The 27,330-nt window shown below is 37.0% G+C and overlaps 2 protein-coding genes across 2 annotated transcripts in view; one reads left to right on the top strand and one right to left on the bottom strand.

Moving 5' to 3' along the window:
* Positions 1-1,927: 1,927 nt before the first annotated feature.
* On the bottom strand, positions 1,928-13,339 carry RAB36 (RAB36, member RAS oncogene family). The gene is made up of 10 exons (XM_072880263.1): positions 13,271-13,339; positions 12,222-12,310; positions 9,595-9,660; positions 8,467-8,568; positions 6,719-6,783; positions 6,067-6,118; positions 4,573-4,654; positions 2,898-2,988; positions 2,225-2,344; positions 1,928-1,992 (listed from the first exon to the last, which is right to left on the bottom strand). The coding sequence occupies exons 1-10, from the start codon at positions 13,337-13,339 to the stop codon at positions 1,928-1,930; spliced, it is 801 nt and encodes a 266-aa protein (XP_072736364.1).
* A 4,574-nt stretch (positions 13,340-17,913) lies between these two features.
* The window catches only part of RSPH14 (radial spoke head 14 homolog), a 108,942-nt gene continuing 99,525 nt past the window's right edge, over positions 17,914-27,330 (top strand). Inside the window, exons 1-3 of the mRNA XM_072879907.1 lie at positions 17,914-18,112; positions 19,880-19,982; positions 20,180-20,298. Coding sequence (XP_072736008.1) covers positions 17,914-18,112; positions 19,880-19,982; positions 20,180-20,298 — 421 coding nt within the window. The remainder of the gene's footprint in view (positions 18,113-19,879; positions 19,983-20,179; positions 20,299-27,330) is intronic.

Genomic DNA, 27,330 nt, shown 5'->3' with positions numbered 1-27,330 from the left:
TCTTTCTGTTGTCCTACTTTGATTCCTTTGTTAATTTTTTCATTTGAGTGCTGATAGTCATTTTGAAGGACCATAAATTTGTATGGTTTAGTGCAAGCAAAAGATTTACAGCATCTCATTTATTTTTCAAGAAATATCACTAACTAGATACTCAGAACTGAATATTAACATTCAGTGAGACTCATTTTATTTCCCTCTAATTTTTCCCGTATTTCCCTTTCACTTCTTTTGTACTTTTGCAGTTTAAACCTAATTATCATAATCAATCATACTAACACAATTTCACAAATACTGACCAAATATCTGTTATAGTAATTTCTGGCAACATTATTTGTCATTCAAATTTCTGGCAATGTTATTTGTCAGCAGGAATGACTTTTAAAACAGGAATATCTTTTGACATCAGTCATTGTTGCCCAAAGAGCAGAAGAGCATTGTAAAGCTGCTTTACCTTGATGAACTTCAGTGGTACCCAGAGCTAATCTCTCCCCATTAAACAATGATTGTAATTTCTAAAGAACTAATTGCACAAGGTTATGTCAAAGGGTATTTGAAAAGGCAAAACTGGGGCAATGGTTTTCTGGTCCAGCCAGCACACCAAGTCACAGCAACATGTCCAGAGAGCAGGTTCTACCTTAAGCATTCAGTAATGAAATCTTCATATGGCAAGTACCTTAGGGCTTAACAAGCATGTATCTACTTTGGAGAACTCCATCTTTTCCCATCCCTCTGAACCTACATACACTTGCAAGTCTTTTCACAAGATGGCAAAACTATTTCTCTACTATTACTGCTTATATTAAGCAGCGGAGCAAATTACTCCCAGCATCCAGTGATCAAATTATCTTGTCCAGTAAAAGCAGATAGAGTGACTAAGAGTTTAGCAGCAGTATCAAATCTAACCATACCAGCTCAGAGTTCCTACCACAGACAGGGATTAACAAGTGCATGACTGAGACTGCGTATGGTTCCAGAATCATGTTACGTTACTACAAACAAAAAAAACCAGTTAGAATAAAATGAAAATGTCATTACTCTTAGCAACAAAGTATAACTGCAATGTAGACAGTATTCATGAAGATCAATCCAGAGAAGGATTCTGCCTCCTCTTTGGAAGATGGAATACATTAAATCTAATTTTTCTATGCCATGTACCTATGTGACCGTTCTTTCTTATTCAAGAGAGTGGAAAAGAATAGCATTCTTATGTGGTAACATTTTCAAAATATTAGACAGCTGGGATAAAACAACAAAGTTCCTACCTGGACTTCTCCTAGGCTTGGAAATACTTAAAAACTGGGCTCTGATTCTCAAGTGGAAAATGAAAAATAATACAGATTTTTCCTGGATGGTGAAACCACAGTGAAAACTATGCAGTCTGTATTTGTGTACTTCCATACCTGTTATTTAAAAATATTTCTTTTGGAACAGTTTCAAAATACTTGGAATACATAAAAGCAAGTCAAAATTATTTTATACTGTGATCTCAAAAGGCAAAAACATATGGATAGCACCTTTTATTCTGAACTGCCATTTGTTTTCTGCTCGCATGAGAATGCAACTTCACTATCTAAGACTTCTAGAGAATTATCAAAGAACAGCACACTAACACAGTAAAATTACATAAATTTTGACTACAAGTGTTTCTGGCAGACAGGTGAGCACATGGCACTGGCAACGTCTTCTTGCATTAAGACAAGTATGTTACGTTTCCACTACACAGAGAAAGGTTTATGTAACAATTGTACCATCCTGCACAAGCGAGCCTGCAGCAGCAAGAGAACTCTCAGAAAGAAAGTTTGGATAAGTTTTTCCTCCCTCATTTCCAAAAATAAAACTTTCTATTTCTGGTTTGAGTGCTTTCATTGTTGCAGGTGCTCTATGCTGGACTACAGAGAAGCATGGCGCTTGCAGAAACAGTTGACAGTTAGCAGCAACTCAGGCTGACTTGAGTGTTGCCTTCTGGGATTTCCATCATGTTCTTTTCCAGTTCTGTAGAAACAAAAAAGTTATCAAATCAATTCACAAGAAATTATACCATCCGATACTAAGGGTAACAAAAGCTGAATGCAGCCTCAGTCAGTCCTATGTGCTAGAACTCAGGTAGACACTGACATGAATATGCTTGCAGGTATTTGAAACAGGCTTTAATGCTCAAAAAACCTCCCCAGTCCTTCAGGCTGTAAACAAGGAAAATATACACAAAAAGCAAAACATAACATACTGATGAAGTTTCCTGCCCCAATTTGGGCCATGTGCCCAGCAGTTTTCTCCAGCTCCTTTATCATGGACTGTTCAAAGGCCAAGGCAGCAACTCGGGAAAAGAACTCTTTGACATTTTCCCCTAGGAAACAGGACAGAAATTATGTCTTTTTACAACTGCACATCAACACATGATCAAGCATAACAACCACATCTGTGAACAGATCACTGCTCAATACTGGGACAGAACAGGCCTCTCCAACAATCTGTCCTCCATTCTGATCACTGCAGAGAGAATTTCTCATTTTCTTACTCTGGAATACTGTACCCTGTACTGTACCTTTATTTTTAGTCAGCAACAGAGATAATTCAGTTTGTGGTAAAATCTTTTTTCATTGCTAATGTTGAGTACCAATGAAATTTATGAATTTATGTAACTACCTATGAATTAAACATGCTTAGACATTGCACAGCAGCTCAAATACTCCTTTCTGTAAACATGACAGTGCAAGAACACATACAAATGCTCAAATAAAATCAACCATTAAAAAACCTCAAGTTTCCAATAGCAACAAAAGGCAAGAACAACAGAAAAACCTGCATGGGAATGGGGGGGATACAGAACTTTAACTTCCTCCCGCCTTAACATAAGCCTTTGTGGTTATGCTATTTTTACATCCTTTGCAGTAACTTACCTGTTTTGGCTGAAACCGACCAGTATTCTGCCTGCATCTCATTGGCAAAGCGGATGGCATCTAGCTCTGTCCTTTCACACACAGCATCTGACTGAGTAAATAACATGGAATAACTTTAACATAAGAAGTGTATCAGGGCCAGTAATAACATAGAGGCACTGCTAGCATCTATACTGTGATGCTTCCAGTTTTCACAGTGGCCTTTCTGGCCTTGCCTTAGAACTTGTGCAATCATGTCTGATTGCACAATATTCAAGTACTTAGTACTGCTTTTAAAATTGAAGTCTCCATTCACCTCCCACAGCACTGAAACAGAACAACAGTTAACAAGTGTTGACAATGGTATCTAACTATATAGTGTGGTAGGGAGCCATAAAGACAACAGCCCAGTTACTGGTCTTTAAATTCTTGTCACCCCATCACTCTCAGCAGAAGACTTGCAGGACTGACTAATCACAATGGTTCTTTGAATTTAATCTTTCTTGTTTCTGTCTCAGATCCTTTTTTCTACTCCATCTATTTTTACTATGTTGTAACACAATGGCCTTCCCCCCTTTTTATTTTTGCTCTTTTTTATCTCTTCTTAAGACTAAAATTTCTTGCCCCTTCGATGGATTTTGCTTTCTCACACTTAATTTTCAGGTCTTTTTCCCTTCTCATTTGTTCTCTGTGATCAACCATATCAGTATGTCGCTATTTGCTTTCCATTTCTAGCCCATTTGTGATGGATTATACCGGTTGTCTTTTTGTACAGTTTTCTGTAAAGGATAATGTGACGTCAAGATGAGAAGTAGAGTGAATCCAGTTGGGAAGATACTGGCTTCATACTGAAGTAATACCTAGAACCCACAATCCCTTGCTTTGCTCTTGTCTCCCTTTCAGTTGAAAGTGCTATCATTCTAAAAACAGAAACTAACTTACAGTAAGGAATTCTAGATTAGACAAGGCTTCAGATCTGCATCCTCAGAGGTCTGGCACATTTACCTTTTACTGCAGCTCAGAAAAAGCAGCATAAGCAACACAAAGTACCAGAAAAACTGACAGACATGCAGTTTTCTGGGACTTATTTTCAGTGAAGGGTAAGAAAAAAACTGCGTAAGTGATATTGTGGCAGCTGGGGAGGTGGGAAATAAAAAAAAAAGAAAATCAACTAAACAGCAGAAGAAGCAAGTTTGTTTTGAAATCATTAAGAATTAAGTATTGATAGCTAGAGAAAGACAAACACAAGACTCAGAACAGTATAGGGTGAGTCCATTATATGCTGTTCTTCTGAAAATGATGTCACATACAATTAAGTAAGAATTCTTCCCTGTTCCTGAATAACGAACACACTGTCCCTAAAAAAAAGAACAACAAAAACCTTCAAGATCATTAGGTACTCTGTTCTTTTGTGCACCCAACTCTTCTCTGCCTTTTCAGTTGTTTGTATGTGCTTGAAAAATGTTGTGCAAGGAATGGAAATAGGGATATTTCACTAACTACCCATTTTTTCAGAAAGCGTCGTCTTAAATTGGCTCCAAGTGCGCTGTTCTATTTACCTGTGATCTTCTTTCTTTCTGTTTAGGTTTTTCACCCCAAGGTCTTTATCTCAACAACATTGTGTACATCTTGTAAGGGAAATCACTTGAAGAACTAGGGGAAATCTGATTTCCTTGTCTGCATTAAATTTACTTACTACCAAATCTTTTTTTGTTCCAACTAGAAAGATGAAGCTGGAATCTGGCTCATTCTCCCTCAATGCATCTTCTAGCCACTGTCTGAAATACAAAAGAGAAACGAGAGACTCAGTCAGAGGGACTGACGAATATAGGAGAAAGTGACAGATAATAGGGGCACAAGATAAGTGAGAGGATGAACTTATGTGAGATTATCAAAAGCCTTTTTTTCTAGACAGAAAGAGACCAGGAGATATTCCACCTCCTTTGAATACATGCCTTCCACTAATGAAAAGTTCAAACATGCCCACTGTACAGTGCAAATTCAACAATGATTTTAGCACCTAGAGAGGGTATTTATTAGTATAAGGGAGGGGGCAAAGTTTTGCTCGAGATAAGGAATAAGAAAACAAGAAGCAGAGGAAAAGATATGAACAACATAGCAGATTAGATACAAACGGGAGTTTGTATCTAGAAGAGTGAAATAATCTAATCAGCATTATAAAACAGCTCCCTATGAAGGCTGCATGATTCTTGTCTCATAAGCTTTTATATTTTTGTTACTCTGGCAATCAAGTTCCCCTGAGTCATCCAACGCAAGTCAAGGAGGGAAGGGAGTGTGTGTGTGTGGGGGGGAAATCAGGTTCACAGGCTTCAATTATTTTCAGCCAAGCAGAGACACTAATATATATATTATTTTACAAAGTCCTATGTAAATGAGCTAAGTACCACAGCAGTAGTCTAAGGAAATAGTCTAATACAAATTCAAATAAGACAGAGTACAGGTTGTAAAGAAACATGTACCTGCATTACAGTCACAACAGTATGTTAGAAATATATACACTCTGAGCTGGTGACAACAATGTGGATCATAGATCCATGTAGGGTTTTGCAGCCTGCACTGAAAGCAGAACAACTTTACTCATAACAATTAGTGTACTGTTGTAACCAAACCATTACAAGTATCTGAACCAGTAAGTTTAGCTATATCTACATATACATAGTTTTAATTTTCTCTCCTCTTTTTGACAGCCTATCTCCCATCAGAATCAGTACAGAAACTAGAGAAAGAAAATAATTTCAGGCTAGCAGTGCACCTAGAAAATGAAGGCTCTTGAGACATTATGCGTGAGATGCATCTCATCAGTTTCACCATTTACATCAGATGCCAGCCTGTTATTCTGCTTATAGCAAATGGAGGAAAAAAAGGATGCTTTTGGGGTGCACTTCATCTCTTCCTGCATGTCTAGTTTAGGAAGGATCAAGCTCAAGTGCCTTTTTCTCTCCACTGACTATAAAGGAAGTCAAGGGTAAGAAGTTCAAATTTATGCTCCGCATTTTCTTCAGAAAAATCCCACCTTATACAATCCAAACAAGTGACTGTCATTCTTCATTTCTTAGCTCAATAGAAATTACACTCACCATCCAGCAAGTTCTCAGCAACTACAGGCTACCCAAGGCAATTAAACCTGCTGTAAAATCTTTAAAGGCTAAGCCAAAATACAGAAACTTACTTGGTGTGATCCAAAGTCTGGATATCAGCCAGATCAAACACTGTTATTATAACTGCAATAAAAGGCAAGTACAGAAAAAAAGTAATTAAATTAGAAAATGTATCAGAAGTCTCTCCAGCTTATCTTGTTAAACAGAGAGAATGTTTACATATAAAGTGCAAGAGCAGATTTAACACAGAGGAGATGGAAGACTATCCATTTGCTCATTCCTCTTCCTTCTCTAGCACCCAGTAAGACTGAAGTCCTCAGTCTTCAACCTTATTTAGTCTTTACCTGTAGTCTGCAGTCTATAGTGCTAGTACTCTTTTTATTTTGGGCCACTTTAATTCCTGCAGAAATTGTCTCTTACCAAAGGGAATGCCAGAAGTATCCACTTCTAACTTCAGCAATAATCTTACCCAAACCCAGATTTTTTTCTCTCCTAGACACAAGTGCCAGTTCTTATCACTGCATCATCAGAACATTCAGAGCTCACAGGTATGACAACATATCAACTAACGAGCTTTTTAGTCCCTTCTTCTCTCCAATAACAGACAATCCATTCCACCACACTGTGTCTACAGGTACCTTTCCATGGAGCACATATGCATATATGTTTCCATATAAAGTACAACCTTCTGTCACAGCCAGATCAAATTAATATTGTTCTCACCCTCTGCTCCTCGGTAGTAAGCAGATGCAATGCACTTGAACTTTTCCTGACCTGCTGTGTCCCATCTGTGCAATGGGGGAAAAAAAGACATTTCAGGTTAATGAAACCCAGTGTAACCTGAGTAAACATGCTACTGAAGCAGCAGACTGGTACAAGTTGGAGAAGAATGTGATACCAGAGAAGTGTTACCATCTGGAACATGTTATTCATTAACTGCTGATAAAAATACAGTAAAGCATTATTATTCAATGAAGACATTTGAACTCTGTTTTTATCTTTTTTTAATCTTTTTTTTAAATACTGGTCATTTTGGAGACACAATTCAAATATTCATATTCTGCATGGTAATACCCTTTTCTTAAAACATTTTTTCCTCATCTATGTCATTTGCATGTATTTCTAGGACAATCTAATTTTGAAAATTTTCTGTGCCAATACTAGCTAAATCATATATTAGCCCATATTACAATCTTGTGACTGCTAGATATGATATCTGTCCATACACTACAAATTAGAGACATACAGCCCCATCCACCAGGTACTAATGACACCATTAAAGAAAAACAAGAAAGTGCTTCTTATTAATGAAGATGACATGCAGTCCTCTCAGCTATTGCCAGCACTACAACGGTTTGGGTTTTTGTTATAGCCTACTACTGCCAGTCACAGATACTTGCAAATTTATCTTGTATGGAAATCTCTCAGCAAGAGGGGGCACTAGTGCTTATCATATGGAAATGTTCTACCCAGCCACTGAAGATTCTGCAGATAATACAACCTGACATTTAGTAGCTCATGAACCTTATTGCTTCAGTTGGCAAAATACTGATGCATCAGTCTATATTTTTAGAGGGACTCAAGTTCCCAAAGGATAGTGCCCAGCAGAATTTTCAAAAACACAATGGCTCTGAAATCAGTGGGAAATGGATTTCTAAGTATTTTTCAATAAATCCCATTAGCCATCTCTTTACACCAGTATCTCAGAAAAAATGTGCCCCTAAGTGAAAAGGTTTTTAAGATTCATGCACTAAAATACTTCATGCAAAGCATCTTATTTCTGCTCTATGTCATACTACAGCATAGATGATTCAATAATGCCCTCTACAGAACAATATTGCTAGCCACTGGAAATACTAAAGGACATCCTTCAGCAGAAGCAAAGCAGGTGAGAGAAGGCCGGGATTCCCACTAGTCTGATAAACAAAGCTGAAAATCAAAGATTTTAGGTTCACATTCTAATAAAAACACTCGAGTCTTTCTATTATTTGGGAAAATCAATTAGTGCCTAACTAAGAGATGCTGAAATCACCGGACACCTTACCATTAATTTCAATGGCTGCAGAAATAAAACTCCCAGTAAAGCCAAGTTCAGTGCCCACTGTACCTACTAAACTCAAATGACAGAATGGTGTAACAGTAGAACTGGACAAAATCTGTGGCAAAAGCTTCCACTTCTCTTTCAAGAAACTTGACTAAAAAAGGCAGAACTCCACTGAAATGGCACAAGACATCCAAGATTAATTTTCATTGACAAACTTACAACAACTTTTTTAGGGATGAGAAATCCAAGAGAGTAAAACTTCTACTAAAACTGCAAGTCCAGGTACAGAACCTGTTTTTCAGAACTCATTATTCTTTGTGCAATTTTATTATTTTTAAAAAATCTTTATTCCACTAGAGTCTGCAGCAATTCAAGCTCTGCTGAGATTGTACTCTGTGCAGTACTTAACCACCCTGTTTCAACTTACATCTGGAGATTGTATGGTATTCCAATTATTTCAAAACGTTCAATTTCAAAATCCACTCCAATGGTCGCCTTGTAGTCTCGGTCAAAATTATCTTTACAAAATCTGCAATTAAAAAAAAAAAGAGATGAAATACTAGTAACACCCAGCTACAAATAACTGCAAAACTAACGCTTTCTAGGGTAAATTATGAAGAAAAGAATTAACTAACTGTAGAGTAGCTATATATTGCAGAAGCATATATAAAAACACCAAGAAGCTAATTAAAAAAAAGGAGATACTGGGTAACAAACTAGAAAGTATATACATCTAGTAAGCTCTCAGGATGAGATGAGAATCAAAATAAGTTATCTTTGGACTGTCAAGGAAGATACACTATCTTATAGTTTTAGTTACAAGGGAATATATTTTGGGTCATAAATAATGACCCAAATGATTAATCAATGGGATAAAAAATTTACCATATCTACTTAAGAATGTGGAAGAAATAATAATAAAAAACCACAAACATAGACAGAAAGCTGTCATGGTAATCATAAGCTACAGAAATTCAGTGATCTGTTCACTGGACTTAGATACAAAAAGCCTAAGAGCTGTTTTTAACATCTGGTAAAGAATCAAATAGCTATTCTTTAAAGCGTTCTATATTTTATCTGTCTTATTTTATAAGCTATGGAAAAACTAGAGCTTCCTCTACAGCCTTGCAGCTGTAGAAATGAGTGCAGGAACCCACACAAGGATGACTTAAAAATGTTTTAAAAATGTTTCAGTGAACAACCCTACAAATAAGGAGAAAACATGAAAGCGAGACTCAGAGACTGGAAAGATTTTTTTTTTTTTTTAACCTTCTGATTATTTAGCCTTTAGACTGGATTTCTTAAGGAAACACTGTATCATATTTGACTGCATAAGAATATAACATACACTGATTGAAGTGCCGGAGCATGACTTTCTGTGTTGGTGTATCAAGCCTGTCTCATACTGTAGACTTTGTTTCATCTTTTATTTAATAACAAAACCATGGTTCAAAACAGAACCATGAAGTACTACCCTGAATAGACAGGAATGGAAACATTATAACATTTATTTGAGAAAGAGCATAATCAAACCATCTGCTGAGATAAACTGTACCTGTTGATGAGGCTGGTTTTCCCAACATACAGGTCTCCTACCACAACCACTTTGGATATTTTCAGCCTGTTATAAATATTTGAAAACATTACAGGTTTTTAGTAGCAATGTCAACATTCTCTCTCTAAAAATTCTGACTTAGATCCTTAAATTCCAAGTGATGAGCACATGTACCTGTGACTCCAGTTTACCTAAACGCTGCTGTGCTGCAGGATCAGAGTCTTAAATTGTAAGAAAGAAAAAGAAGGTCACCAAAAAAACCCCTCTCTTTGGAGCAGAAGTAGTCAATTTCTTACTCTGCATATTTTTTACTTAAATATAACCCAGTGGGACATAAATTCTATTCTATTAAAATTGCTTTGACTACAAGTGTATACATTTGGCAGTTTGCACGTAAGACCATAGAGTATCTGCATCCTTTTCATTAAAATTAATCACAAGTTTCTCATTGACTTTAATAGTACAAATCAAGTCCTAAGTGCAGAAACAAGAAATTGCTGATCATAAAATAACCTACAGAGTTTGTCTCTGGGAAAAAAACACCCACATGGTTAGAGCCAATACATTTTCTGACTCTCTGGAATAATATTAATATGAAGCTGCCTTCATGCAAATAATCCTCTTTGCTCTGGGTCCTCCCACAGGATACAGCAGATGGGCTTTAGGTGACTCAACCTGCATTCTTAAAATTGAAATGTAGTGTATCTTTTAGGAGAGACAGGTGGATAAGTGAATGTAAGTGTATTTGTTCACCTAAACTTGGATTGACATCTCTCGTGCACATGCTACAAAAATGGCTTAAGAGGTTTAACATTCTTTTGTATCAAGGAATGGATTTTTAAACAAAGAAAATAATATTCTATTGAATACTATTTCTGGTTATATCAGGCTTCCACGTGATGCAGATTCCAAGCTATCTATTCTAAATAGCCCAAAAATGACTAGGCATTTTGTGTGCTGGTCAACGCTAATTGGGTGGCCACAGGCCCCTAAGCTGCTGACATGTCTCTGCCTGATTAACTGTTACTGATAAAATACTGAATAAAGTCAATGACCTTAAGGGAAAAGCAAAAAAGTAAGTGATGGTTTAGAGGTGTGTGTTCCATTAATTCCTATTGGGGGAAAAAAACTCCCTAGATTAGACAATTTAACACATTGATAGAATATCAAGAGAGTCTTAAATACAGTCATTAGCTACAGAATTTCTCAGACTACCTTTCCAAATGACAAAGAAATATTCCATTACTTGGGATAATGGAAAAGGAAGATAATGGTTATTCCTGTCAAGTTTTACAATTACTGTACAAAACACTCAGTTGTCTGTCCCTCCTACCCCCCGCCCCACCAAAAAAATTACCTAATAATAATCATATCTAGAGAGCAGTGACAGGAGAGTGATTTAATTTTATTCGCAAAGCCAAAATGTAAAGATTTTAGCTATACTCTGCTACCAGAATAAATGAACTGGAGAGTTGGTTTACTCTGGAAATAGAAAAACCAAATAGATCTTGGTTACAGAGGGGAAAAAATGCCTTGATTCACTAAAGCATGTCTTGCTAGCAAAATTGTCCAGACACTTGTAACAAATTTACATGAAACTAAGACAGTGACTGTGCTTCTAAAAAGCAATAAACTCACTGATGTCTCTCAGGGAGACATATTTTGGCTTCAATTTTTTTTTAGCAAGACTCCCTAGTGAAATGAATAAAAAGTTCCATTTAAAGATGGGTATCATGACAAGTCTCGTGGTAATCAACAACTCTAGATTTGAAAGAATAGTGAGCTAATTGTCAGTATTCATAGAAGCTCTACTTTATGAAAGATCCTTCACAGTGGAACACAGAAGCATTTATCACTAAAGCATACAGCTATTTATTTTAACTGAATAGTGATGATTTCTAACACAGTTTAGCTTTCTCGCCTTGCTTCAGGAATTAAATCAGTACAAGTGACAGTTCTGGGAGAGAGACGATGTGAAAAAAAACAACTTAAAGAATATTACAAGAGTATAAAACACTTTATTTTGATTTTTCAATGCCATATATTTACCAGAATTTTGCTCCAGTTTTAAGGAAATATTTAAGACAACTTCTCAGCATGTATACTTCTAAAAGACTAAAGCTAGATTCTTCTGTGTTTCAAGCAGCTTAGAACTGCTGTATATTTATATTCCCCCAAAGCCTTTATTAACTGCTCATTTGGAACACCAACAGGAATACAGCAAGTCTGATCTGCCCTATTCCTTATAACTGCTCTAGAATTTGGTTGCCATACTGACTTGCACGTGCAAAATTCAACACTAATTTTAAACAGTCAATTAATCTTTTGAACTAAGAGTTTAGTTCAAAGTTGCTAAACAACTATTTGTTGCTAAATGACTCCGCTACTTTTTCAACACTACTTATGCCAGCAGAAAAAGTGTCTTTGACACTTATGGGAAGAAGAGGCACTTTATTAATTTACTGTAAAACAGGTCTGAGAACTGCCATATGCATGGGCTTAGCTGCCTTGAAACATACTGGAGTGAGGAAGACGAGGAATGAGGGACAAAAAGCCTATGAAGGAAGCAGGCTATAAGGAGCTTAAAATACTTTCTTAATTGCATACTTGGTTTATTACAAACTTACCCAACTGTTCCAGTGCTCTGCTGACAAGCAGTCCTGACCTGCGCATGGAAGTGCTCTTTGAACTGCAGACAGGCCTCAGGTGTGTACCACTGAAAATAGGAGAGAACAGCTACTGGGATAAATTATCTGATGTCTACTTTGCAAGAAGTCAAATCAGCAAGGAAAAAATGGTAAGAAGATTAATTCAAAGAGTTTGTCAAGCACAGGGATACCCTGACATAAGAAAAGGATAGCTTCGGTTAGAAGGCAGTAAGGCTTCCCCACAGTTACGTTTGTAAAAACTCCTTTGGACAGTGCCATCATTTGACCGCCTTTCTGAGTATCAGCATCCGAGCACTAACTAAACTTCCACAGTCAAATACATTTGCTCATCATTCAGTACAATAGCAAGTACCTTAAATTATCCCAGTAATCAAAAACACACAAGACAAACACAGATGGGAGCATACCAAGTCATTATTACTACAGCAAGTCATTTAGTACTACATTATTAAGCAAGTCATTATTACTACAAGTCATTATTACTACTACAAGTCATTATTACTACTTATTAAGCAAGTCATTATTACTACAAAGTCTTACATGATATAAAGATCTCTTATATAAAGAGATAAAAGATGTCAATAAAGATGTCTCATATAAAGATCTCTTATATGTATGAAGCACTGTTTTTATTACCAGTTTTTAATTAGGCATTAGTTAAAAGTGAAAACCGTATTTTACCTTATATTTGCTTAAAATAACTGTTGTAGTTTTCATAAAATTAAAAGCAAAATACGTGCCTGAGATCAAGCACAGAAAAAAATGCTAACTCCCTTAAAAGGATCTTTTGAGCAACTGAAAAAACAGAATGGTAATTCCTTGTCCTTCCCTGTCCTTAACTCTTCTATTATACTTCAAGTACAAAACTCTTTGGGGACATGAATGATCTTTTCTGTCTGTGTTTCTACAGTGCCTACTACATCTGATCTGCTGTATCACTAATCATATAATCATGCTCAATGTGGCAGGTGCTACATACTGTCACCAGAGGGACAAAGAATGCTTACCTTGGGAAACTGGGAGATTATTCTGTCCCTGCTCACTGGGGGAACCAAATGCATTAGGTTGGACTTCATCCTCCAAATTCAATTAAATTCTACCAGACAGGAAATATGTAAAGAGAAACATAGTATTCAGGAATTATTTCAATACAGGGAAAACATGATTAAAAAAAAAATTAACAGTTCTTACAGACTTATCATCTTTTTCCCTTTCAGTACAACTGGCAGTTCTTTGACTTTATTTGCGTTAAAGAAAACCTGTTTCTTATGTAAAAGGGACTGCTTCAGTGCACATAGCTGTAGTAGCAAACAGTGGCTTTCTGAAACTACAAGGTACCAACCCTAATTCCATGGGAGGGCAGAGAATTGTTCACTTAATTCAATATAAGTGCTTGCAGTTTAGCCCTCAAAGGATTTTGCGGTGTTTAATTTTAAAATCTTGCTGATCATTGTTTGAAATGCCTCTGCACTAAGCACATTAATAAATGTTAGGGGATACCAGATTTCATTCAGTCAGAAGAAAGGAGAAAAGATGAAGCTGCCACATTTCTTGGCACAACATAAAACTTCCATCCAAGATCAGCTCAGAAAGAATGAAATCAGTAGATAGTCTGACTTGGAAAAAGAATAATGTTCACATGAAAAGCACAAATGCATTTAGATATCCCACTTGAGACATATCAAATTGGTTATGCAATGAAACCTCGTGGGTTGTTGGGGGAGGGGACCCTTAATAGGGTACCAATTTCTTATTGGCGTTCAAAAGAATGTTTCTAATAAGAACATTCATCGTGTAGCAAAGTGTAAGGAAGGACTCACCGTGCAGCAGCTGATGCAGCAGGATCCCAGCCACGCAAACAGCTCAGCCTGCTGCTGCGTGGCCATAGCAACAGGCTTGCAACAGTTCCCTTCCTCCCCTTCTCTTACAGATTGGGAAGGCGGAGTTGGAGTAATTTAACTATACACAGGGCCCTAGCTTTAAAAGAACAAACTGGTTTCAGTGGCCGTACAGATTCCTTTGATCAGAAACTGCTCCTTAATAAACCCAATGGTCCCTTAATCCTGTGTAAGAAAATAGTTCCATTTTCTTCAAAGACAGTTTGTATATACGGATACAAAGAGCAGGATTAACCCAGCAGACAAGGAACTAATGGAGTAGGGAACTGTTACAGTGCTAATATTAAGCATAGTAGCAATTATAAAGAAACTCCTGAGGGATTTTTTCAGAATTTCAACTTGATTTCATTTCAGCTTTAGAGTCAGGATGTGCATGCCATCAATGAGACACTCTGAATTACATAAATGTCTTTCTAGTCATTAGTAATCTAGCTTTTTAACGTACCAAACAGTAAAGACAAGGAATAAGAAATCACACAGCTCTTTTGTATTGTTAATCAACTCATTAGTTTAGACAGCATTTAGTATGCTAGACTGTAATTTAGGATGCTAAAAGATTTTGCTGTTTATTTCATTAGGATTTAAATTTCCAAATTTCAGGACAAAAGAAAGCTCTCACATTCTAATAGTCATATTTTGATAATGCTGGAACAGGCTTGGACCTTTTAACATCCAGGAGACAAGCCTCTCCCATTCCTGCAGCAGACTAAAAATGTTAAAGGGCAAATCAATGTGGACAAGTAATTTTAAACAACGACAAAGTATATAACAAAAAACCTGCAGCTGTGTTTTACAACCCCACGCTAAGAATAATGCTCAACAAAATTGCTAGTCCACTACTTAGAATTAATGTTTTATCCTCTTTTGTGAGGAATTGCTTTTAAATCACTTCAGGTACTCGTGATTTCAACCATACTGAAACACCCACTTCCCACCAAAGAATCCAGATTTGCAGCTGATGGGTTATTCACCAAAGAAGGTGACATTACAGTATTTATTTATTACCATATGCATAGCTCTATTTATCATGCAACTTGTGACCCTATAAAACTAGAGAGATGTAGACCCTTTTTATGGTGTCCTCCTGCCCTTTTGGCAAGTTTGAATGATTTTATGGCAATGTTAATGTCTTAAAATAATAGTTCTGAAAACAAAAAGGAAAACCCTGCCAGTTGGTAAGAGTTTCAAATACTAACTTGCTTTCTCCATATTCTCCTAGTTCTAGTTCAACACATCCTAAGCATGCAAAAATGTCATGTGTACATAGGCTGACTCACTGCTTGTCTGCTAGAGCTCTTTCACAATCTAAGCTACAAAAAAAATCAATTCAACAATCTCAGTGAATCCAAAGTACAGGAGGGACCAAGGCAACCTAACAGAAGCATTTTAAAACTGAGAGGCCATCTTCACTTACATTTAGTGTATTTAATCTAAATCTCACACAGACATAAACATATCCCAATTTACCAAATAAACAAATTAGCCACACCATTACAGGAAAAAGATCATTTATTTAAGAAATACAATGCTGCCAAAAATACTGAGAACGATCGATACCGAGATCCAGATTTTCTCTTCTTACAGAGCTGAAGGGGATTCAGTCACCAGGGAGGACTGGGAATATAGTGTCTCCATGGCATCACAACCCTCCTCGCATCAATGTTGCAGGACCAGTATCACCAGCAGATTCTGCGGACAAAGGATTTGAGTAAGGCATTCAGAAGCTGTACATAAAATAAGTTAACGTCATGACCACTAACCAAAATCAGTATTCCAAGCTATGGTGAAGGACAAGACAAAACAACTCACGCCAAAAGGATGAGAGCAGAGTTAACACTGAAGGACAAGAGGAGTCTCTGATCTTCTCCTGCTCCTTCTACATTGAGAAAAGTTCACATTCTTCCTATTGAAACAGGGTTAAACTTTACAAATATATAGTTAGTGGAAGTCTAATCTAATTCAGGAAAATAACTTCTACTTTAAATAATCTGCTCTAAAATGTTGCAGATAAACAACTCCTTTCCGGAAAATACTTTTTAAGGTAGTCATTTTTCTTTTACGGATTTTGAAGATCAACAAACCAGAACCTATTCCCATGTTTTATTTTAATCCGGCTGATCTGAATGACTTTGGCTTTGTAAAATCCAGTTTAAGAATTTTGATTATTATAATTGTTACTCAAACATAATGAAAAACATCTCAACAACTTCTCTATTTGCACAGAGAACTAACCTTCTATAGCACAAGCTGTTCAGTTTTTTTCCTGATGCCAGATCACATCTGACAATCCAGAGCACCCTTAAGTTGTGCTAGCAATGCTGCAATGATACATTCTCCCTGGTACCATCCTCTGAACACCACTATACTTTTTAGCAGAATCATACTGAAAAAAGATGGCTAAATCTTGAATACAGTTATGTGAAACTACCTCATGATAATGAAAACCTCTGCTACACGTTCTAGCTGTTTATAGGGACATTCTGGAGAAGACTAGAAAAGAAAACCTAGTCCAAAGCTACTGATCTCCCTTCAATCCTTGTACCACAAGGCACTCGCCTGCTCTGTCTGTGCCATTAACTCGACCACCATTTTGTTCAATCTGAATTCTTTTCGATTTTGCTCAGCTGCAATATTTTAAAAACGGGGTGAGAAGAGAGCCTCCCTCCATGCTTTAGCAGAGGAAAGAAGAGAGGTAAAACGGTCTCCACGCTGCAACCCCACAGCGGCGTTTCGCCCTTGTCCTCACACGCTTCCCTCCCTGAGGGGCCGCGCCTCAGCTCAACCGCCCGCAGCGCTCCACAGCAGCGCTCCGACTCCCGCCTAGCAGCGGCCCCGGCTTCTAATTCGCCAACTACGCCGTTGACGCTACTCTCTCGCAACAGCCACCGTCAAACGCGGTACTTACGCTGTTGACGCAGGACCGGACTCACTATGCTTGGCTGCGTAGTTTTTATTCACGGAGTAGGGAGTACGCAATGGGCCGGTTGCTGCGACAACCAGAGCACGCGGGCGCGACAGGCGGTGGCGTAGCTGGCAGGAGCTGTGGAGCGGGAACCGGGGACGGGCTGAGGCGGCGACATATTGGTGGGACAGGGCGCCTTTCATTATTTAGCCTATTTATTTTGTTTTGAAGAGAGAAATGCAGTTGTTTAGCAGCTGTTTTAACTTTGCAGCTGGTTTTTTTGTTGAGCAGTTTTCACCACTGGAGGCTGTATGCTTCTGTCAACTGAGCCGTTTTCCTTACTGAGGGAAGGGGGAGGTCAGCCATCACCGATTATTTCAAACGTTAACGAATTCTGAGGGCGGGTTTCAACTAGACCTCTTTTAAAATAATGCTTTTCTGAAAAATGGCGGGGTTTTTGCTTTTGCTTTAATGTTATTTTGAGCCCCTTCTCTGGTTCGGGACATTGGACTACACTTTAACCCTTTGAAAAACATTCCCTCCCTCACCTTGCAATTTTAGGCTTTCCTTCTCTCTCTCTCTTTTTTTTTTTAACAGTGTTCAGTAGAGAAACCAGATAAGACAGTTCAGCTGATGAACAGACATTAATGCTGATGACCATGAAACATTCCAGCCTCTTCTTTCATAGCTTCCTAACAATGAATGTGTGCTAAAATAGCTCTTCGGGGACACAGAGCACTATTTAAAGTCAGTAGTTGTCTTTTTGGTACATTATCTGTCCAGTCACCAGGTACAGTAATTTTGGAGTATTTGTAGGGATAAAGGAGAATCCTTCCCAGGAAAATTTGGGATGGCACACGCTCGTATCTCAGCCAACCTCCCCCCTGATATAGACCCCACAAAAGCTCCTGTTGCATTTGGAAAGAGGGCCCTTCCTAAACTGAATGAGGAGTTACAGTCTCCTGAGCTGCTGGCTCAGCAGCGGGCATTGATGGCACTCTGCGATCTGGTCCATGACCCAGAAAATGTCTACCAGGCAATAGAAGTAGGTAAGTGATCTGTTGTCATAAGCTTTGACACAGTGGGGGGAAAAAAACCACTTTACTTTTGTGCACTACTTTTTTCCTTGCAATATCTTTGATGACACAAAATGTCCGTGAAGATTTTTTTGTTTTAATCTCTACTTGTTTTACCTTAAAAAGGTAATAATTATAATGCCATACACATGACAGTTATTTTAAGAGTATTCTCACTTTAGGATTTATCAATGGCTCACTACAGGTTTTATCAACCCCCAAATACAGAATTAGTCCAGAATGTTTTTTTTCTTTTGTTTATTCTGCATTTTAGCTAATTCCTAACATAGGCTAATTAAAAAAAAAAAGTGTAATTAGTCCAAAGTTAGAAACACCACCCCCACCCCTATCCCTTGCCACTTAGTTAAATTTCATTTGCCTGGACTCTTCTCTAATCCCGTTGAACCTCTCAGAAAAAAACAAAGCAGTGAATTTATGAATTTCTAATAACATAAAACTCCTAAATATATTTTATTTAGAAAGGGGAAAAGAAAAACTTTTAGTTATCCTAGAGCAGGAAAAAAAGTCAAATCCCTTTTTTTTTCCTTCATTAGCCGTTTTCTACCACGTATGACATATGACAGTGGTACCTTCCTGCATTTTTCATGCTTGAGGTGCTCAAAATACTCATTCTCAGATCCCATAATAATAACAGGGAAAAAACTCCGATGAACCTTTTCATTAATAATTAATAAAATAATATTTAAATAAGGTTTACAAGTTCGTTTGCAAAATCCATGAAGTCGTCTTTTGCCATTTATTCCTTCAGCAGTGGATAGCATGGCACATCCAGATACAACTTTACCAGAGAGACAAAACATCAGAGCTTTTTATGCAGAACTCCTTCTCAGAAGTATCTTAGTGATTGTAGAATGAGTCTATAACAAAAAAACCCCCTGGAACTTCATGAGAAATTAAGATACAAGACAATATAACCAAATTTTTCATACTCATCAGGATTATATCTGGCCACCACTATTTTCAGAAGATTTTATCCCAGCACTTGGAAGAATCCTATGTTTGGATTTTGGAAAAAACCCCACACAAGCTTATCTTCACAATTTTTAGCAGTCTGTTGTGTATCTACATAGCTCCCTATGTAACAATGAAGAAGTCCTCCAGTTTGCCACTGCTTTTTTCTCCATTTACTTCCTTCATATTTTTTTCCTCATAAGAGATACCAATAATAATGTTCAAAATTTATTAAGTTATTGTTTGATTAACAGTAGCTGCTGAAGCAATGTAAGATTGTTGTTTGTTTGGGGGGGTTTTTTTTGGTCAGTGCTATATGTGTATACACATAATCATTAATGGTTCACCAAATTTATTTATATGTGTGAAAAGCAATGATGCTGTGTGTTTTTACATAGCCCATGCTACACGTAAAGAAAGTTTAAAAAAATGTGTCAATCCTGCAAACACATGCTTTTCTAAAAACATCAATAGCTCCACTGACTTGAGTTATTTTTAGAGTTATGTCACTTCATAAATATTTGCAAGATTAGGATTTAACTTGATACAGAAGTCAGTGGCTTGTTTGTAGCATGGCATTTTTGTCAGTAGGCCTTAAAACTTGAAATTTTCTTCCCTACTTGAGATATGACCATGAGAGTTTCACTGTCAGGACAAGATGAAAATTCCGATTGTTTGTGCTTCAAATTGAGAGATAAAAATGAGTATTGCTATTTTAAATCAATGTTGAAGTTAAGAAATGTTAAAACGAACTATTGCGTCCCATAGGATTCTTGGATAACCTGAAGACTTTGCTGCTACATCATGACAGTACTGTCCGACAAAAAACAACAGAAATCCTCTATGTAATGGCTATGCATAGTGTTGGCAGGTAAGTGTAATTCCAGACTTTACTGGATGGTATTGGAAGCAATAAAGACATTTCAGTGAGAAATAAGAACAGAATTTCTACGTTTTTGCAAGATAGGTGCAATGTAAATAAGAGTATTTAGTTAAGATTAAGCATCTCACAAATATATATGAGTTTTATTATGCTTAGTTAAATCTGTCCTGCAATGTTGTTTGTAGGCAAGGGTTGATCCAAAATGGAATAATTTCTGCCCTTACTGAGCTCTTGGATGATCCAGTAGATATCTGTCGGAAGAACACACACCAGATTTTTGAAATGATGGCAAAATTACCCGAAGGTAGGGATTTTTTCAGTAGTTAAGTATTCAAATAGGCAAAGCAAATAGGTGAATTTACCTGATTCCTTATGTAATATCTTCCAGATTTATTTTATTCCATTTTCCTTGAAAATCACATTTAAAAACAGTATCTATTTTAGTTTTGCTCATCTTAATTTTCTTTAGTTAGTTTTCCTATGAGAATTTATTCTTTGGGTTCTGTCAGAAAACTTTAAAAGGTATGACTGTCATCTTTTTTTATTGGTGGAGACCACTATATTTTCTAGAGCTGTTTTTGCACTTCTAATTATTTGCAAATTGTGTAATAATAGTAAGAATACTTAGCCAAAATATAGAAAATACTTTACATAGATAACAAGTTAAATGCCCCGTGTTAACATAATATATCTGTGAATAATCCTGTCTATGTACTGGGGAGGCAGATCCTGCTAGATCTGTTAATTTTCTTAGGTCTTATGCAAATTAAGGCTACCTGCTCAAGATACAGGTCATGTGGACTGCATGCTTGAATTTGTATTTCAGAATCTTGCATGAAAAATTTACTTTGTCCTCTTCTGTTCAAAATGATGATCAGCCGTTCGTTATGGTGCACTAATTCCACAGCACACAGGGTTTGTGAAAAGTTTTTCTGGTGTTAGGAGGTACAAATCTTGTGAAATTTGTTTTATGCCTTCCCCGCTTCTTGCAAGCACTGGTGTAGGAGGAGACAAATGAGCAAGTAAAGGCGCCATCCATTGCGCTGTGTATTTCACAGATGATCTTTTAATGTGTCTTTGACTTCAGGCTCATAGGCACTGTTTCTTAAATGTACACTTCGACATTGCTTTCAGGTGGTGAATTTAAGAAAAAACAAAACCTGGGGGTGATGCAAACAATGAAGAAGTTTGCTTTTTCTGATATTTTATTAAAATATTGTTTGCCCTTAGGTAAAATTGTTAAATGGACTTGGTAAGATACGAAGTTAAAAACGTGATAAATTACACCTAACTTCAGATGTCAAATTAAGCTAGTCATCCTACACTCCCTGTATAGCAGGAGAAAAATCAGTATCTGCAGGGGCAAAAAGTCTGACATATCATAGGTGCTTAGTTCAGGATGAGATGAGTTCTGCTCTGGTGATGTCCATTTATCTCCAGTGCGATAAACAGAAGCTGGGTTGATTACATCAGAGTTAGGCATCCAGCTTTTAAATGCTTCGGTCTAAATAGAGGAATCCAAGCTGAGAATTTGTCTTTGACTTGCCAGAAGAATAGCTTGTTGTACCTTTTACATGCTTTCTTTATATTTATAATGTATATTTATAGTTTTCTAAATCTTTTATACACTAAGGGAATTTATGCTGATTTGTTACTTTTATTTCCAGATTCTATGATTATAATTTCAAAATATTTCTAATCTGAGCATTAGTCTTAAACTTTACTCTTCCAGTTGATGAAAATTATAATTTTAAAATTAAAATTTTAGTAGATAGAAATTATCAATTTCAAAGCCATACTATTTAAATTCATGGGAAAGTATCTTGTCTGAGGAATTCTGCTACACAACTGGTGCTTAAAAAAGCATTAAATGAATGCTTAAAGCCTTGCTGAGTGAGTGTACATGAATTCTAAAAATATAAAGATGTATTTTTACATGCATGCAACCCTTTTTAAAGTCCTAAATAATTGAATCCATATGAAGGATATTAATATGGTGGGCTAAACAACTTTGTGAACATCACTATAGAAAACCAGATTTTCTGTTAATTTCATTTCACTAGCCATTTTACAGATTTTCAAATCAAATGAGACAGGGACTTAGCTTAAGTAAATTTTGACTTGTCTGACTGCCTTTAAAGAATCCCTTACCTGTGTAGACAGATAGAAACCATCGTGTGAATGCGTGGATCATAATAGAAACTTATGGGAGAAGGAAACTTAACAGAAGTAAATAAACGTTGCCAAATTTTTGCAGTCACTCTTAATCATTAACCATTCATCCATACTGGCTGAGGCCTTCTTCTTAGCCCTTTTGGAACTGCATAATTCAGTAATAAGCCTTGCTGTTCAGTCCCTGCTTTATTGAACTTTATTACATAAACTCTAACCTTGAGATGTGGCTCTCTCTCTAGTAGGCTAATGCAGGAGCTTACCACTTGTCACCTTTTGCTGATGGAGTTTTCAGATGCACGCATGATGTACAACTTAAGTTGACTGGAAAGGGAAACTGCCTCAGGGTTTGGTGGCTGCTGTACATACCATTTTAGATATGAAATTGAGACTTACAGATGTAAACTACAACTACTGTTACATGCAAACACTTGCCTGCTTTTAGGTTCTATTTCCCCAAACTCAAAACACTTACTAAGTAGGTTGGAAGTTTAGCTACGTAAGCAGAAAATATTCACTGGAGGATGAATAAAAGTTCTAGAGAGAAAAAAGGAATTTTAAAAAAAAGCTATCCATGTGACCCTGGGAGCAAGTGAGGGCTTTTTTTCAATGTTTGCAGTTAGACAGTTTCTAAAAAGCAGGGACTAAAACCGTCATTTCTATTTAGAGACTTACTGTAGCAGTAAGCAACACTAGCTCTTGGTGGTGCCAAAACATAAAACATCGCTTATTAAGAATAGCACATAAATCAAAATACATTGCCTAAACCAGAGGATATGTAATGGTACACCGTACTGCCACTCAGGTCTGCTCCCATTGCTCCATTTTTGTCCCTGCAGGCATCTGAATATATCATCTTAGGTCAGGAACCACTGATGGGAACTGTCACAACTGTAAAACCAGTTTGGTGATAATCAGGATATGTGAGAGTATACTATACAAGGAGAAAGCAAGTTGCCTCCTGGAGTGGAAGAATTATCCAACCCCTGCTGAGCTGAGAACTCAGCAAAAGCTGCACGCCAGCTGCATCAGCATCTCTCCTCAAAACCTTGCCTTTGATTGACAGCAAAGGATTCACAGCAGCTCTGAAGTGAGCAGGAGCCTCTGCCAGACAAAGACCCCCTTCCAAATCATGTTACAGTCCCAACTTAGTGAAAGTTGCCTATATTTACAAGAAAGACTACAATTCTCTGAGTGGTAGTTGCTTTTCAGTGAGGCTTCTCTTGAGCTAAGACTGATACCAGTTTCTTAATTTTAGCTCTCCCACTTCAGGTACTGGGGGCAGATAAGAATCAGGTTTTCCAAATCAAATTAACATCGAGACTTGTTTCGGGGAATGGTTCTGGTGTTTTGTCTCCAAAAAAGCAGAAAAGAGGATAATTAGTAGTACGAAAAGAAGGCATTTAAATAATTGTAAAATTAGTTATTTGGTAAATTCTATGCATCAGTGCCTTCACTGCAAATTCCTCTTAAATGTAAGTAAGGAGAATTACTTTATTAGAAGCCTGATATTTATGTTTGTTTTGAATACATTTTTTTCCATTCATTAATTCTCAACATTTAGTGTAATCCTAATATATTTGCAGTGATCATGCCCTGTATGCATGTAGGGCAACTTTTTCCCTATTCCCCCCCCCCCCCCTTGTATTTATAAGAAATTAAAAATGAATGTAGAGGAACTGTTTACATCTCTGAAGCAAGCAGAATTTAATCTTTGTCTTCTGATCCTATTTTCAAATCTCAGAGAGCATGATGTGTCTAGCAGTCTCTTTATAGCTTGCTTGAGTCATACCTTTCTAGGTGAAATTATCTTCCAAAGCTTGATTTCTTCAGCTATGAAATGATGCCAAATTTTGGCCATTGCCTCTGTCAATGTTTGTGCTATTCAAAGCCTCCAAGACTCGTTCAGGATAGAAGTCCTTGACTAGATTAAGTTAGTCTTGCATAGCTTTCTACAGACCAGATTTTCATACAATGTCCTTTGACAGTTGGGGGGGGGGGGGGACACAGAAAAATCCTGCGATCCTCAGCCTGCCAGGTGAGATCAGTGGTGTAGAAGCTGAGCTAGCATGTTGTCTGTGAAAGCATCTCTGAGTAATTACCCTTGGAAAAAGGTGTTTTTCTGAGCCATGTATTCTTTTTATTTACATAAAAATATGACATATATAAAAAAATATACATGCCTGTATTTAAGGGTTGGAAGATAACTCCTTGAGCAGAATTGTGTTACTGTAGAATGGACTCACATACAGATGGCTACTTACAAGAAAAACAGAAAGGTGCTAAAACTGTTTTCTTTGCTATGAGACAATTTGGGGAATTATCAGGGAGAACAGCAAATATTTTCCAATAGGTAGTAAGAGTCACAAGGCCTGACATAATTCATTTGACATATTACAGATACAGAAATAGTCCCTGTCTGGTAATTCAGCCTTCTTCCGCTAGCCAAGAAACTGTCTGTCTTCCTCTCTGCATTTACTTCTACACCTCACATCCAGATAATAAGATAGGATGTACTTTGTATCAGCTGGAGGAGGTCAGCAACTAATACACTATTCCACAGCTAGATTTCTGATGTTTTCTAGAGCTGAGGTAATTTACAGGGCCAATAAAGCAGTATGTTCCACACTAGACAAAAAGGAACATAAGCTGTACATGCATTTGACATGAAGTGTAGTTGTTTTTGTTAACTGGGAAGTGGTCAGTGACTCCAGTTAGCTCTATCCCAGGCCACCTGGTCTTTCTCCAAACACGAGTAATGTAGGAAAATGTGGTTATTTTAAGCAAAGCCACTTGCAGAATATTTTTGATTCCTAAGTTTAAGGATGTATACCAGTATCCTCCAGGAACAGTGGGATCATTAAAAACCAAAAGGTGGGAAAATCCACAAGGATTGGGAGAACACTGAGGAGTAACAGTTTCAGAAGAAACAACAACTTAGTGGCAAGAATTAATGGGCAGAAGTAAAAAATAATAGAGATATATGTATTCAGTAGAGGACAGAATAGGGAGAAGAACCAGCAGCAGGAGAAAATTAAGAACATTGGAAAAATTAATAGCAAAACTTTCACTCTTTGTGAAAACAATTAGTTGACACACAATACTTAACAATGTTAGTAAAAGGGTGTTATGCAGTGATAAAGGACCTGGACAATAACAACTGCAAAAATAGTTGTAGGAAAAAAAATCTTTCACTAGGATATGGTTAATACTGGAAAAGTTTAATAATTCTTACCCATTATCTATCCTGCCTTTCATGGGTACTTAATCCTTTTAGACAAAGATTGAGGTGGATTGGATGGAGTAATGGATTTTTAAGCTTGCCAGAACCTCTCTCTGGGAAGAGTCCAAGAGATAGTGTTTCTCCTACTTTACTGACCCTCGGTGTCTCCACTCTTCTACCCTTGGAAAATCATAACCAATCGGATCTGTGGATAAGGACTGTTTAAGGATACCTTTTTCCCTTTGAAACTTGTTTTGCTATATGGAGTGCAAATTATAAAAGGACAGATGGCATTCTTATTGCAGCAGATGGAACATCTCTTCTGTGAATGTCATTGTTGCCCAGGTGAAGTGAAATCCCAGCTGTATTAATGCAGTTCTTTCAGGTGGCAGTGTGCTGCATCACTGGTAAACCTGAGAACTGAGAAAATAGATGCAAATTTAATTGCATGATTTATCCAGGTGGACGACTAAGTCAAGGGATTTTATTTCAGCACCTGTCTTTGGCCCAGACTTTTAACCTCCCTGTGCCTCAGTTTTCTTATACAATCAGAAAATAGAATTACTTTACTTCTGTGTAAAACAGAATTTATTTTAAGATCTTGAATTCTTCAGATAGAAAACAGAGTAACCATGAGTTACTCAGAATACTAAGATCAAAAACATCATAGGAATGAAATTATTAGAGAGTTAATAACAAGGAATTGCTATTCAGAGAACATAATTATGTGAATGGATCCTTTAAACTTAATTACTTACTGCTTTATTCCTCCCCATGCCTATGCTTTTCTTAAGCTAAGTAGGAACACATGGCAGTGCTTCAATTTCTTTTCTCCTTCCCAAGATAGCCTTCATTCAATGAGAAATGTAACTGACTCCTTTTCTTTAGAAATACCCTTAGGCCTTTGTTAAAATATCCTAGGTTCTCCACTTCTGTTGTAGGTTGCCTGTAATACTTATGTCGGAAGGACCTTCTTAGTTGAATAAAGATTTATTTTTTAATATAAAATGTCTCTTACCCTCCTCATAATTAACTACACTTTTGTTTTTAGTTTTCCTACCCAGCTTTCTTACCTTGAAGCTATGCTGTAATGAATGCCGGTGTTTTCTTGTCACTTCTTTCACTAGTCTGAAATGGCCACAGTACCATGAAAGCTAGAGGTAAAGGAGGCATACCATCTAATAGTCCATTCATTGGAAAATGAAGCCCTGACTTGTTTTATACATTTTTCACAATTCAACTGGCTAATAATAGGATATTACACTATAGAAAGCAATTTAGACTAGAAATAACTGTGCAATTTCTCAAGTAAATCATAGCACTTCAATAGTAAACAAAGTTTAGAGGAATGTACTCTATAGAATGTACTAGCAATTACCATATATAGCTTTTAGTAAACTCACCAAGTCAAGCAGCTTGATTGCAAATATCACAAGCAGGCAATATTATCTTCTCATTACAGGTAAGACCTAAATACTCCCTGCATGGCATGACAAACCTTCTATACCTTCAAAGCGCAGCCTCATTGGCTTTTTTGCCTCTATCCTTCAGGTGTAACAGTTGGCAGGGCATGCTTAAAGGGGCCCCGTGTCTTCAGTACAGGGTTAAAATACCTCATTCAAAATTAGACAGATTTTTCTCCATTATCAATTATGTCTGGACTGAAGAGTTTTGAAAGTCTTAACCCATGACTTGAGCCTCAGAGAATATTTTTGGTTATGGTTGCATTCTCTAGCAAGGTCGAAAATTATTATTGCTTGAACCACTGCCTTCAAGAGTATTGTATTCTCTTGGCAGTCCCAGCTCATCATTAGCTTAAGTCTCAGGTCACTTAGAAAAATCCTAGCTTGAATTTAGATATCCTCAAACAGGTCAAAAGAAGGATTCTTAAACGTAAGATAAGAAGGCTTAGGACTTTTTGATGCATTTTGTAGAAATGCC

This window comes from Ciconia boyciana, chromosome 15 (assembly GCF_034638445.1).
Source record: "Ciconia boyciana chromosome 15, ASM3463844v1, whole genome shotgun sequence".
NCBI classification, from domain to species: domain Eukaryota; kingdom Metazoa; phylum Chordata; class Aves; order Ciconiiformes; family Ciconiidae; genus Ciconia; species Ciconia boyciana.
The sequence above is the reverse complement of the archived record's forward strand: the minus strand, read 5'-3'. Positions and strand labels throughout refer to the sequence as shown.